The sequence below is a fragment of the Colias philodice genome, chromosome 5 (genome assembly GCF_061535455.1).
Source record: "Colias philodice isolate Cphi_HAF_F1 chromosome 5, ilColPhil1 Martin Lab GWU primary, whole genome shotgun sequence".
NCBI classification, from domain to species: Eukaryota; Metazoa; Arthropoda; class Insecta; order Lepidoptera; family Pieridae; genus Colias; species Colias philodice.
In genome coordinates, this window is record NC_143090.1 from 2,154,204 (window position 1) to 2,170,244 (window position 16,041).

The 16,041-nt window shown below is 33.0% G+C and overlaps 1 protein-coding gene and 1 pseudogene across 2 annotated transcripts in view; one reads left to right on the top strand and one right to left on the bottom strand.

Annotated features, from left to right (window-relative positions):
- Positions 1–16,041, top strand: part of CCHa2 (neuropeptide CCHamide-2) — a 32,647-nt gene that overhangs the window by 14,486 nt on the left and 2,120 nt on the right. Inside the window, exon 3 of the mRNA XM_089695474.1 lies at positions 14,804–14,874. Within this exon, the coding sequence (XP_089551600.1) occupies positions 14,804–14,874 (71 nt within the window). The remainder of the gene's footprint in view (positions 1–14,803; positions 14,875–16,041) is intronic.
- Positions 1,478–9,028, bottom strand: LOC149488299 (uncharacterized; annotated as a pseudogene). The gene is made up of 3 exons (XR_016315641.1): positions 8,387–9,028; positions 6,920–7,000; positions 1,478–5,389 (listed from the first exon to the last, which is right to left on the bottom strand). The product of XR_016315641.1 is annotated as an uncharacterized LOC149488299 (transcript).

Consider the following 16,041-nt stretch of genomic DNA (forward strand, 5'->3'; position numbering starts at 1 on the left):
TAAACTAATGCTTTTTATACGGTTTTTAACTGTAACTTATAAAAAATCAAATTATAAGAAATATTTAGAGACGATAGTGTTATATTACGATGCGTGTTCCTCCTATTAAACATAACTCAGCCAGCCTCTTATACTGAGCCGAAACTTTTTCAAGTAACATCACCTCAAGTACATGAGGATAAAAGTTAATAAACACGTGTGTTATCTGTATCTTTGTGAATTTTGTGTACGAAAGACGTGTTGTTATCAATTTGGGAACTTTGCAACTACCGCGTTAACCAGGATTTGTAATCGGCGTTGTTTTTGATGTTTTAAAAAAGGTTGAGTTACGCAATTTCTATTAAAGTGGAGAGTTTTGAATGCATTTTTTTATAGAACATATTTTGTGTGTAGTTTAGTTGTTTTAAAGAATTGTGTCAAATTACAATACAGTATTTTAAGTAATTCCGTTCACGTTTATTTATTTATTTATTTATTTATTTATTTAGTTGGACTTTAGAGACAAATAAAACCAAAACATTTATAATCAATCGAGGTAATTGACCATAAAACCATAATATATAATATATTGTGACAAATCCTTAAGATTTTGCAAGAAACTCTACTCCAGCCAAGATAAATGACCTAATACTAAATGCTAGGTAAAATGTCACAGGTTTTTACCCTACATCAACACTATTCGTTGTTCTACGAGAAGTCACTTTTTGCTTTGTCCCTTCCATGTCGCTGATTTTGAATCACCTATTTTGCTCTATAGACTCTCGGATGAGATGCTTTTAGGACAACTTACGATGTACGATTTTGACCAGGTCTAGACGTAAATAGAATTTCATGCGTGTATTCATAGCATCTTTATTAATAATAATTATTAATCTATTTATTAATTCTCTTTATTGCATTCTCTTTAGAATTATTAATCTTATACATAATTCAAAAGAGAATGCAGCAGCAGTTCTATATTCAATAATAATAATATTAGGTACTTCGAATTCGATATTTTAACATCTGTTAATCACTTTAATGGATCTTTACAGTCTCTTTGATGCTTTGATCAGATTTGTCGGAATTATTTTGGCACATTTCAAGTATAACTCAAACTCAAACAAACTCAAACATTTATTTATTCAATTAGACTTCTTGGAGAAGCACTTTTGAAACGTCAATACATATTTTTACATTTACCACCGATTCGGAAAACAGTATCTATGGAGAAGAACCGGCAAGAAACTCCATAGTTGCTCTTTTAAATCATATCAGTATAACAATTTAATTTTACAAAATATGTAACTGTATATTATCATAATATGCCAGAGAACTGTCCTGTGGTTTTTATTCGACAACCCTTCATGGGTTTTTATCTTCCATATATTCCTTAAGAGCCCCTTGTACTGAAAGTTTAGGCATTTTTAGGCACTGAGACGGCTCGCGCCCACGTTGCGCTGGAGCCCGCGCGACATGAACTCCGGTGACCTATGAAGGCGGGCGATTACACCACAGTATAAATAAATCAGTAGTTCGATTTTATTTGCTATCCTGGGAATGTTGTTGATCAATAAATTCCCTACTTATCTTATACCATTAAACGAGCAATATTTGCATATTTATATATTTGTTTATATATTAATCTGGAAAGTTCTCGAAAACGGCTCTAACGATTTTATGAAAGTTTCTATTTAAGGGTTTACAGGGACGAAAAATCGATCTAGTTAGGTCTCATGGAAATCGTTTTAGCCGTATTTTCACGCACAAAGATTTACCCGCGCAGTACGTTTCGTAATTTCACCGGTATTCTTATAAAGAATCTATAGGTACATATAATAAATCTGTAGAAGGGTCAATTCTGTACATTGAAAATATTGAAAAAATAAATAGCAGGGGGTGTTACTGGATCGATACCAAACCCAAATATGTGATTAAAAAAATTTTTGTCTGTCTGTCTGTCTATCTGTCTGTTTGTATGTGAAGACATCACGTGAAAACTAACGGTTCGATTTCGATGAAACTTGGTATAATATATACCTTATTATCCTGGGCGTAAAATAGGATACTTTTTATCCTGGAAAAATACGTAGAAAAAAATTATCTTAATTTTTCAGTTTTATCTATAGACGTTGTTCTGTAGAACCGCGAACACACGTTGCGTATTATTATAGGTCGAGCCGTATTTGGTCTTTATAATAGATATTTATAAGATGTCATTGTCAGAGTTACTCAAAATGGAGAAATAAACCATCCACGCGAAGACCGACATCCGCGCGGACGGAGTCGCGGGCGGAAGCTAGTATAGAAATAATTGTTACGTAGCCGAGCGGTTATAAGTAGTGTCGGTTCCGGTTTTTGCCATTCAACTACGAAATGCTTCAAAAGATTGAAAAGGCTTCTTTATAATCATCAAAAAAATTAAAATAAAATTTGGGTGAAATTTTAATAATAAAGGAAAAAATAAACAATAACAAAAATTATTTTTATAGATTTATTTTATGAATATTATTTATACATATATATTTAATCTACACTAATATTATAAAGAGGAAAACTTTGTTTGTTTGTTTGATTGTAATGAATAGGCTCATAAACTACTGGACCGATTTTGATGAAATTTGGCACAGACAATCTTTAGACCCTGAGAAAGAACATAGGCTACCTTTTATTGCGAAATATGTACCACGGGCGAAGCCGGGGCGGACCGCTAGTATTTATTAATAACAATTTTATAAATAGCTCAAAAAGATTTTAATATTGAAGAATGGAAAACAGCGAACTGGAAATTAAAATTCAATAAAATCTACTTTTCGTGTGCTAGGTCCAGGTTCATTTTCATCGACCCATATATTCCTCAATGCTGGGCTTGAGTCTCGTCTTAGAGGGCCACAGTCCTCATGGCGCTTCCCTCCGTGTTGGGGACTAGGATCTGATAACAAATCCAGATTGTTTTGTGTTACAGGTTCTTCATTTTCCTTATTTTCGGATGATTTGTTTTCTTGTGTTATATTTCTTATGCCCATACCACGCGTATGTCTAGGATTTACAATTTCGGGAAGTAGGCATTTATGGTAAAACTGTATTAACTTGGTCTCCATCTTCGATTTCCAAAATACGTCATCTTTTTCAATTATTTCTATGTGGACTGGCTCTTTTTCTCCAGCCCAAATACCAAGTAGACATCTCTGTCGTCTTGCCACATGCAATTGTCCCTGGATTTGGTAGAACCAATTACTATTTTTATTAAGTGTTACAGTGCGCGTTTTTTTATTAAATTTTAATATTTCGATTTTATTTTCCTCAATTGCTTTTTTTGTGCCAATTTTCGATGCCGAAAAAGGACATTTGACTTCAACTAGAATATCATTTCCTATGAGCCCATCTGGCGTAGCACCAATGAATGGAAAATCTTCATCTATAAAGAGTCCACAAGGCTCAATAGTCACATTTTCTTGTACTTGTATTTTGTGCAATGCTTGCTGCTCATTTTCAATGCCATAAGCAATTGATGCAACATGGCTTAAATTTTTTTTGTACAATATATTTTTTACAAGCGGTGCGGAGTCTTTTGATATTTGCCTTTTGCAAATAAGGCCAAAATTAGAGGCAGTTATAAGATTTTTTCGAATTTCTAACCATTCGCTACTGTCTCTCTGTAGTATTGTATTACGATTTACGCTCAATCGCGTCCTTGTCAGCAGTAAGAATTTCTAAATTTTTTAGAAATTCTTCTTTAGCTACTTCTATTTCAGACTGGGACATATCTGGATCTAAACTGCCGGGGCCATAGTCATTTTGTTTTTGTTTCGAGTCTATCAATTTCCTGATTTTCTTTCTAACTGGACGTTCTGAGTTATTTTTTCTTTTCTGAGCTTCTTCCCTTTTCTTTTCTACAACTTCAGCTAATCCCATTCCGGGTCGATTTTTATTTGTTAATGTGTTTTGCACATGCGATATGGCTGACTTTTCATTAAATTTTATGACTGCAGCATTACACCTCCCTTGGTACCCTCGTTTCAAGGCAAAATTTATTCGCTTTCCTCCTATAAATTTCGCAATGACATTGTTGAAACATTCAACAAGATTGGTATTCACGTTTTCTATTAAACTTCGTGATTTTGCTGCCACATTAGAAATAATCGAATTCATCCGGAACAAAAATGTTGAATTTTGAATCGTTTTCAGCCCGTCGCTATAAACTTTTTCTTTGTCACAGTTATAATCCTGGCACATTCTGTGATCGCCGTATGCATGCGCTACAGAATTGATGATATCACTGTGAAGAATCGTTATAGCATTGTCCTTTCGATTTTTGTTATGGTGTATAACTGACCTTACTATTGCTTTCCTCATGGACATAATTTTCACAACTGTCAAAGTTTTTCGGTGAGCCAAAGGGTATTTTGTTTCTGAAACCAGACTACGTAATTTTTTGCACAGATTTCTCAAAATATGATTTCTACACTCAATTTTTTCCACCGTAATATTTTGGTCTTTATATGGATTTTCTTTCAGTATTTTTGCGTATGTCGAGGCGTCTCCGTCTGCAATCATTCTTTTATAAATTATGCCATACATTGAAATTGATAGTTTGAACCCCTCGGCAATTATTTGACCCTCCATAGAACACGATGAACCATCGAAGTTTTTGAAACAATTGTGCTCCTTAGGAGCGACATTTTTGTTATCTGCACGGGCGCACACGAGGCAGTATTTATTTTTTACAGCCAGAAAAATTATTTTACCGGTTTTTCTACCGATAATTGCCGCAGTTCCAGAAGCAGCTTTATAATTTGATCCGTACGATCTAGCACACCAAGAAGCATCGACGTAAACGTCAATTACCGGTATGCCATTTTTGGTGCGACCTTCTGCGATAGCCAATTTTTTTTCTTCTTCTGCTGCATCTTGCATCGATTCGGCTGCTGTTTTTTCATAACATTCGTACACTTGATCCTGGAGTTGATTGTAATATCTTGTAGAAAATACAGGAATATTCATTGCAGAAAAAAGCTCTTCGAATTGTGAGAAGCCGATCCCTGTTGCGATGATGCCAGTAGTAGCTGCGATATTCACATTAATATTTGAGTCAATATTTTCTGATTTTATAAGGCAAATTTGTTTACAAATATTGCATTCAAATTTAAATACTGAAAGTAAGCCAACCCTTTTTTCACTGATTAGCTGAAAATTTCCAGCTTTGCAGTCAAATAAGTTGTTGTGGCGTGCTTTTTCTTGTAATTGACTTAATATATAATTTATATCACAAATGCGTCTTCCTACCAATGGTTGAAACTTATCTTCGACAAGGGAATCGTCTTCGTCTTTTCTAGTTGTCTTCTGAAACTTGTCTTCTTGATTCTTAGCTGAAACGACAAGGGGATCATCTTCGTCATTTCTAGTTTTCCTGAAACAATGGAAAGTCATTAATGAAAGGGATTTGGTTTAAACTATCTGAAATTAAATTTATCGAAAAATAATAATCAATATTTGTAAACAAATATTAGGCATATAATCACATACATTCGGAAAATACTGACTCAAATGTAAATGCAAATCGCTAGTCGAACCCTGGCGTTGAGGTATTGTCTAGTCGCTGACGTATCGTAGTGATGTATTTCACTAGTCGTACGAGCGTAGATATACCGTCAAGTCGCCATCTGTATGTCCGTAGTGAGTTGACTCGCTAGTCGGATTTGAGCGTTGAGGTATTGTCTAGTCGCTGTTTTACTAACGAGTGCGTAGAAAAGTATGGTCAGTGTGGCCGAGGCAGTGTATTTTTGAAATCCCGAGATGAACTACCGTTGTATTGTTATACGAGAAAAGGCGTACGAGGACGTACGATTGTCAGTATGGCCGTGTTAGACGTAACTTTTGATTTAATATTTTTGTGGATGAATAGTCTATACTCTATACTAATATTATAAAGAGGAAAGGTTTGTAATTATGTAAGTATGTATGTATGTATGTATGTATGGTTTTCACGCATAAACTACTGGACAGATTTCAAAAATTCTTTCACCATTAGAAAGCTGCATCTTTACTGAGCAACATAGGCTATATTGCATTTTCGAAAAAATTAGAGATCCTTACCAAAAATGCAATAATGTAACCCAAGGTGTAAAAAATTCCTTAATAAAAACTCTGTCATCGCGTGCGCTGCGGAATCTATTGAAGATAGAACAAAAAAATGTTCTACGGTATTATAGAATGGATCAATATCTACAAGAAAGTCCGCGATACCATATGTCCATCTTCAGTAGTTATGTTACTACAACAACTTTTTTACGTTTTCAAAGTAAATAGAAGTGCCGACAGTAATCAAACCATGTTATCCATACACATATATTAATCCTTATCCCATTAAATGATGTTTTATTATAGACTGTTTCAATACCAGCAAAATACTTTTTAAATGAAAAAAATTGGATATTCCATTCAAAAGATATAACGAATTTTCAAAAGTGTCAATCTACAGAAAATAGTAGGTATACTGTTCAATACAAGAAGCAGGCCGTAGTGCGGGACGGGGTGAAGGTGATTTTCATGTGATTAAAAATTAAACCTATAGTCCGACCTATAGTAGACTTTTCACTGTCACGATATCGCTATCTATGCGGGTGAAACCGCAGGGCATTGCTAGTTGTCAATATAGCTATCACTGTCACCTGTCAGAACATGCTTAGCTGTCATTGCCGCTTTCCTTTGACTCGTGGCGCAATCGTACGGATCGTGCCTAGGGGCTCGGACGTTGTTTATACGACGTTTGACCCAACTACCTTCACTTTGCTAATAGTCGTTAACTAGCTGCGATTTTTACATTTCAAACTAATATTTAACCCGGTCTCTCTTGTAATTTCTATTAATATAAATAATAGGTAAAACTGCTCCACCCTAGTATATTGTGTAATATTATGTATACATATAATGTACTTACGCATACTGCCTCTCCTTAGAGTGCCCATCAGTAGTTTCTTTGGACATTAAAGTACCTTTTTCGGTACGAGATCTCAGAGATCTGGAATGGAATAAATAAATGAAAAAAAACGAATTACTATAAGTTAGAATGTTACTATAGGATCTAGTCTGTGTAGCGAAAGAAACCTTAGAGCATCAAACCAACCGGAGACGACACGCGCAATTCTTTCATAGTCAAAAAGTCTGCCATTATCTGCGGGGGGGGGGGGGGACGAGTCAACACATACAAATCGTGTTAACACTTACGCATTTTTGGATTACGTCGCTACACACGCACACAACAAAATAATGAAACACCAGCATAGACTAAACACACATAAGTACAAACCTGGGTAAAAACACACACATAGACAACTAAATAAATATTTGTGACATAGTGTGTGTTTGTCTTGACATCTAAATATTTATCACTTAGATTTATCACGAATAAAAAAGTCGTGCCTGACTTCAAAACATAGCGGTTAAAAAAGTGTGAGAGATTATAAATCTATACAACATAAATTGCATTAGGTACCTATACTTATTTAATACGAGGTAAAACTGTACTTTATCGGACGTCGAGTTGAAATGCGTAAATTTTTTTGTGGTTAGCTATTGTCCTATGGAACATAAATATGAAATTTCAGTTGACGGAACCATTTACTTTTTGAGCTATCAATTTTTGAAAACCAGAAAATTACTATAGAAAGTTACTTCATGTTGTTTTTGTTACGCATATTTGTTTACAATTTGGGATATTTCGCTCCTGTTTTTACACGTTCACTGACATTAGCAAAATGGCGGTAGGATCGCGTCATTTTGTTTTATATAACCGCTATAAACGGCGCACTTTATGTGTTTTTAGGCCCGAAAAACTGACATTCTTGTTTTATTGGAAATATCTAAGGAGCTTCTCTTTTTGAATGCACGAGTAGAACACCCAGAGTTTTATTAAAAAATATTTAAAATATTGGAATTTTCGCGGCCGACTGATCTAAATAAATTCGTATAATAATAGATAATTTATTATGTTGCTAATATATGTCTAGTGTGATTACAGGCGCAAATTATCCCTTTTTGAAATTTTCGATATTATCCATAGAGGCGAAAGTTAAATTAATTGATAATCATTGAATTCGTTTGGAAATAGCCTGTACTTTGTAATTTTTAGTGTATAAATAGATATTTATAAAATGTGGTGCTCATTTTTTTTTTTGTAATATATTATCCCGCTAACGCTATTGTATTTTCGTTGTTTTATTTCAAGTGAACACCCATACAATTTTGTCACGAACCGCCTCTGGTTGTTGCTCTAAGGTAAATTGTAAAATGAAAATAAAAATTATCATACAGATTTAGCTAGTCTATGTCCCTGTTAAAATAGATAATATCTAATTATTCGAATATGTATTTTTTTATTGTAAATGGGAACTTATTAAATACTTACGCAATACACTTTCTGATCTTCTTCACTTTAGGTAGGCTTCTTTTCCTAATTTTGCATTTTTTATTCGCCATTTTAATTAAATCACAACTTACAAAAAGTATTTATTTACAAACACTGTTTAAAAAAATAGGTTATTATTGTGTACTTCGATACGAGTATTTTTTTAACTAATTTCTATATATTACACTTATTTTGAATAAACTTAAATATTATATACGCGAACGGCGACTACAACGTGGTCGGGAGCAAAACTAGCACAGGTCCTCCTTCGATGACGTCCGGCTGGACTCTGGCGGCACTGACGTGGTGCGCGCGAGTCGCATTTTACGTATTATATTTTATATAGAAAAAAATAAGGGCTAAATTATAAATCTATCCAAAAATTTCCCTGTAAAACCTGATTAGTAAATGAAATGTAAAATTTTCATAAACATAGCGTTCCCCTAATTCTCATAAAACTGATTATGCTTTCAAAATCGATGTTACTTCTGATTTTTTTTTGATCGAGTTAAATGTTTAATATTGTGTTTTTATCCAAAAAAGTCACTAGATCAAACGTTTATCTGTGCTATATATTTTTTTAGGATTTTAAATATGATGATTTCTATCCAAAAACCATGATTTAGAAACATACATTTTGAACAAGGGCGCCTTAATGCTGTAATAGGCTCTCTGAACTAATACGTTTTCCACACGTTACTAATAAGTACATTTACCATGATTGACTTTGTTGAGGCTTTGAGAAACTAAATGTTAAATAACATATAGCCTTTACAGAATAATTTTTATGTCCCCTTTACTAATAGTAATGTTAATTCTATTTTATTGAGCGTTAAAGCAATTGCAAATACATATAATTCTCGACTCGTCCTTTTTCCATACATTCAAGCAATAAAACTATAGTCTCTGCTTGCAATTTTTCCCTTGTTTTTCCACTTCCTTAATGATGTTTTAGCAATAGCATTTTTAATCTTTAGATAATTAGGAACTGCGCTTTTTATGTGTTATTTGGTATAGTGTGGTAAGAGTTATGACGTATATTTTTATAGAGCATTTAATAAAAGGAATTTTATTTTACTGGTGTCGACTTTTATGATTTTAACATTATTTTAAAAGATACATTAAATATACATAAAAGTTGTGGGCGACCAATTATTTAATTACTTATTTAATTTATCCTGTTTTGTTTTTCTGCAGATGATGGTTCCTCTGATGAGACATATTTTATAGTTTTTCTAAGAAATTATTATTTTATCTCGTTTGACGTTGAAGAGAACACAGATCCCTTTTTAAATTAATTTAACGATCCACCTTATTACATACTAGCTTTCCGCCAGCGGCTTTGCCCGCGTAAGTAGTTAAAGAACCCGCATAGGATTGGGATTTCCGGGATAATTCCGGGATCCTATATCCTTCCTCAGGTCTCAAGCTATCACTGTAGCAAATTTGAAGTAAATCCATGCAGTACATTTTGAGTTTATCCCGGACACACAAACAGACATAGACAAAAATTCTAAAAACTATATTTTTGGCTTCCGTATCTATTGCAGATCACACCCCAAGTATTCTTTTAAAAAAATATTCAATGTACAGTTTTGACATTCCTACAATATTGCAATCTCCATCAACAATTATGTTTATTGTATCAGCAAATCAGCAATATTTTGTCAAGCGAGCCCATTGATTGTGTAACATCGTTCGTAACTGGATTAAGTGCCAAACCGTAAGGTTCGTTAGAGGTACAGCTAATCCGACAGTCACTAGCGATATTAACTATTATATAACGCATACAATGGACCACAGGTTTAAATTAATCCTGGGTATTCCATTTGCATTATTGTTCTAGTATTAGTGAGTTTATTATTCGCCTTTGCACTATGTTTATTGTGGTCATATGTTTTAACTTAATAAGAGTGCAGTTTAAGTTAGAAAAAGTAGTTTAAATGAGAGAGTAGAGAATATTTAGGTAGGTAGGAGGTGGTCGTGGAAGAATTCCAACCAATATACCCGCGGTTCCATCATTAAAGCGGCTCAACGGATAACACAGTGGGGTTTTAGTCGGTAAGAATCCGACATAACCCACGGCTCCTTCCCCGGGGGCCGTGGGTATCTTTGGAAGATTTCCCCACTTTAAAAAAAAGATACACACAGACATATATTTCTGCTGTATCAAAAATATATCTCTGTCTCAATGTTTTCCCAAAGCAAACAAAAGTATCCCATTGTACCCGAATTAAAACAGTATTTTCACGTCTTAACATTACCATAGGTTCTAATACGTATTGTGTACACAAGGTCCTAGTAAAGCATATGTCCAAATAACGCCCTGTGTACATACGTTGAGGTTAAAAATGCTGTTTGCAGAATTGATATAGTGCTCCAAGGGAGGTATTAGAGGTACGAGTATTAGCTTAATTGTAACGTACAATCGTTGCTACAGATTATAAAAGTTAGTTTTTGTGATATTGTTTTCATTATTTTATACTAGTATAACATTATAAAACTGAAGAGTTTGTTTGTTTGAACGCGCTAATCTCAGGAACTACTGGTCCGATTGAAAAGTTCTTTCGGTGTTAGTTAGCTGATTTATCGAGGAAGGCTAACGGCTATCTTTACTCAAAAATATCATCACACTAAGACCAATAGGAGCGGAGCAATGCGGGTAAAACCGCGGAGCACAGCTAGTTGTTAATAAAAAGCGTAATTTGTAGTCTTGTAACTAGGTAGGTACTGGGTAGGTATTGTTAGAAAAAAAAAGAGATTTAACTTTTTGTTGCAAATTTAAATTAAATACTATTCGACTAATTTGAAATAAAACTTTACCATTAGGAAGGCTTCATCTTTGCAGAGAAGCCAAAGCTACTTTTTATCCCGGGTCAACGCAGGTTAAGCTGAGATGTGGTTCGTCGGAAATAAACATGATTATGAACTTATTTATTCTTAAGTATTTTAATTTAAAGAGAAAGTTTCAAAGAAAGATTGTTTTTTTAGGTTAGTTCACGTTTTTATTTAAAATAGTATGTTTGTTTATTACGTTTTAACGTGGTAACTAATCTTTAGTTCTTTTTGTTTGGTGCGTATGAAATGAAGAGTTACTGAGCTTTTTAAACTTTTACGGAAGTTGAGAATATGACTCGACGATCGATGTAAAGTTTTTCAGTCTTTCTAATTTATATCACAATTATATAAAGTAAATACAGCATATATGAATATTACGAAATTTTGCGTACCTAATGTGAATTTTTAACTTTTAACACAGTTCAAATATTTAAAAATAAACACGAGATTATACATTATGAAATAAGTTAGGAATATCATCTTCAAGATGATATTTTGAAATATAATTTAGTAGAAAAATTTGAAAACTTGCAAACTTTTTATAACTCAGAACGAACTTTAGTCATGAATAAGTAATATGATTTCAAATGAATGACAGTAATCATTTAAATTTTAAACATTAAATTCATAGTTACTTGAACATATTTTTAAACTACTTTATTCCTTTGAATTTAAAAATGAGAATATATTTTTATATGGGCCTTAGTTAATATAATGTTTATGTTGAAATAACGATAACTTTGATAAAAGATCTAGGATTTACAAAAGCGTAATTAATGACGGATTCTTAGATTAAGTATTGGTCTCCGCGCGCGCGCTACGACTAGATACCGCCCCACCTAAAAACAATAGCTCTGTGAGTGCGGCAACTCATTTCTGTAGTGTGTGTTAGGCAATTTGTAAAGACGCTAGTGTGTGTGAAGAATTGGGCTGCCAGCTACATAAATTTTACCTCATAAATGGGAAATCTGGCATCTTGGAAAGAAGTTTGAAAAATATTTTTTTCATCCTGACCTGGCCGGGAATCGAATCCATGAACATGCGACTCAAATCCACTTGCGACGCTACTATACTATAGTCACAAAGGTTGTTTAAAAGTAAAAAAGCGGAAATAAAAAAAACATAATAAATGAGTCAGTTAAACATGGTTAAACAGAAATAAATTATTGTTATTATACTTTTTTATACATGTGTTAGTAATAGTATTGAAAAAAAAGTTCAAATTATTGCTAAAAGATTTCCTCAACCACGTGTATTTTTTTGGATATGCAGTACGGCAACACTGAATGGCGTCGTATTTTCGTAGAAAAAATTTTCGAAGTAAAGGAGAAATTTCGATTAATACGATACTTAGTGATGGTACGTGATACCAGTGTCTTTCTTATTTTTTGTTGTATTATTTTTAAATAGTTTTATGACACAAATAGGCATTTTACTTCAGATTTTGTTCAAAATCTTTATAAACTATCGGTTCGCCCTCTCCACACAATGCTTGTGACACGACTGGCTTGGGTACCAATTGGGTACGCCGAATTCGGCGTACTATTAGTTGCCGCATTTTTCGAGTACGCCGGCGGTATCTAGTCGTAGCGCGCGCGCGGAGACCAATCCATAATCTAAGGACGGATTATTTTAATGCAGAAACCGTAACTTTCAGCTCTGATTGTTTCAAATAGTCTTGTTAGTTTATATGAAACAAAAAAGCAATTTATGTATGTTCATTATTTTAAAGAGTAACGAGGTAGGTACGTAAAAGCCTTTTTGAAAAATTAACTCCTAATGCTTTTGATAAAGATTAATATTATATGGTTTTATTAAAAAACAACGAAAAACTTTTTTACGCTATACTTATTATAACTAAACTGCTGTGAATTGCATCCCTACTAATATTATAAATGCGAAAGTAACTCTGTTTGTCTGTCTGTTACGCTTTCCCGCTTAAACCTCTCAACCGATTTTGATGAAATTTGGCACAGAAAATCTTTAGACCCTGAGAAAGAACATAGGCTACCTTTTATCAAAACACCACGCGGGCGAAGCCGCGGGCGGAAGCTAGTTTTCAATATAAGCGACATTTCAAATCGTGATAGATTAACAAATTACTGTTTTCAGAAACTTATAAAGTTTACTACTAGACTTTTAGTTTCGTTATGATTAAATCTTAAATATATAAATTACTAGAGGTCCGCCCCGGCTTCGCCCGTGGTACATATTTCGCAATAAAAGGTAGCCTATGTCCTTTCTCGGGTTTCAAAATATCTCCATATCAAATTTTATGCAAATTGGTTCAGTAGTTTAGGCGTGATTGAGTAACAGACAGACAGACAGAGTTACTTTCGCATTTATAATATTAGTATGGATTATTATTAAATCTATATAATTAAAATAAATAGCTAAATGTATCGCTAAGCGTTAAAATCGAGAGCGACCAATCCTCGGCTTAATTTTTTTACGTTTTTGTTAAGGCAAAGGAGAGAAAACCCGAATAAGGGGTAATAGGATAACTTCTTCTAGCTAGTTATTTATAGAAATAAAATAGCATTCTAATGTTTCATTAAACATATTATACGTAATGTAGGCCATGGACGTCTCGACTTTTGTGGTTATTGTCTGCAAGAATTAATTTCCTGTAGATGTCTCAATAGAGTAATTAGGTTATTATAGGTAAAAGCGCGTCCGTTTTGCATTTGCTTCGTTATTTTTAGTTTAGTTTTTATTTTAAAGAAATCTTTATAGAGTGCGTAAACTATTATGTCGATATAATTGAATCATGAAGGTATGACGATCAAATAATCAAAAATATTGATTATTTGGAAAAATGCAAAAATTATTAATGAAAGAGAAGAAATCATACTTTTATAATCTGATATTATGTATATAAATGAAAGAAACTTTGTGTATGTAATGGTAATAAGTAGATAAATTATAAAATTAAATATTATAAATACATTAATATTTATTTACATGAAAATTTTTTTTTAAATTACATTCTTCATACTTACTAGATTTTTTTTAAGTTAATCGTTATTTTAAATGAGCGTGTGTAGTCTAGTACTTTCATTTTGTTGTATCATCGTATGAAATCACTATTCTGTCGGTTTTCAGAGCTTTGCAAAGAATATTTTTTTGTAAATTTCCGCATATATAACGAAACAAACGAATGTGCAGGAAACAGGGACGATGTTTGTCAACATTAACATAATGCGCCATGAATACTTAAATTGTCTTTTTAAATTATAACGGACTAGCTTGGCGCGTAAATGATTCTTTTAATTGAGCTTTTTATGTTTTCCTTTATTCGTCTTTCTATAGTGAACATTTATTATTCGCTACATAATCTCTTTTACAATATTGTTAAAAATTAAAATGTGTTACATTGGTTCTCTAAATCTTGTAGCTCGTTTAGATAAAAATTAGTTTTACTAAAGAAAGTATTATGATACTATAAGTACCTACTGATAGTTTTACTTTGATTTTCACGGGGATAGGTACCTACCTTAATATCTCCTTAATTAAATCTGCCAATACGTCTCCAATACTTTAAAAATATATTGTGTTACTTATAAAGTATTTTTACAGGTGGATGTTCAGCATTTGGTCACTCTTGCTTCGGTGGTCACGGAAAAAGGTCTGGTGATTCACCCATCAATGTAAGTTGTGTGATTTTGATTATTTATCAAATTATATCTACCTACTTTGTCTTCTGTATATAGAAATAGAATGAAGCAATAAAGTATAAATGTATCTCAAAATATAGGTAATATTACATCGTTGATCGAAGAGTTACATAAAATATTTGCCCTAATAAACAAATTGACCTTTGGAACTTGCAAGAAATTTCAAGGGTTTTAAGTATGTTTAGTTAATAGAACTTAGCCAATAGCCTGAATATATATTATAAGGGTATGTTTAAAGATACAACAAAGCGTTTACAGTATAATAAAGATATATATAGAAGAATATAAGTACAATTCAATGTAATCAACATAATCTTGATTAAGTAATTACATAGCCATCTGTCTTCTCAAAACGAAAGTCTAGAGAATTCCATTCCACTCCTGAAGGTCTCTTTTCACTTTCAAAAACACGGTTACATAAAACTTTGTGTGTAATATAATTTGCCCATAGGTATCTACATATCGTGGCCTATATAGAGCTTATATTTTCATAAATATAGAAAGGTAAACTAGTGGCTAGTATTAATATCTTAATCTAGTAATTAACAAATGTAACAATTTAATCAAATTGCGCAAAAAGACTATAAAACACAAGATATTATTAGTCTCTCGTTTACCAGCCAAGGTCGGCGGTCACGTGATGTATCGGCAAACACAAACAAACAAACAAACTTTCCTGACTGTTGTCTTGTTTGACTTGTTGATCGCCATCGGCTGAACTGTAATATGCAACTATTTTACTAATAAATGTTACAGGGAATTTGAGGATAGGAAAATAATTATGTACCTAATAATTCTATTATGCCATAGCTGCTGTAAATCATAAATGTTTATCTACCTATAATATTATGCCCTTGTTCTTTACAATAACAGATTGTTTAAATTGGTCTGTATTATATAAATAATAAGTAATCAATTCGTCATCTATCTTGAAGTCTTAACAAGTGCCATATTTACATAATATAAGCAATACGACGCCACATAGTACACGTACCAAGGACCCAGACGTCCAGGGTTCGATTACGAACATAAGAAAAAAATAGTTCTTGGTCATTCAGGACGCATAAGGCTAAGGATTAAGGAACCTAGATGAGGTTATCTTACTTGTTCGTAGACAAAATCGATCAGTAAAACTAAAAA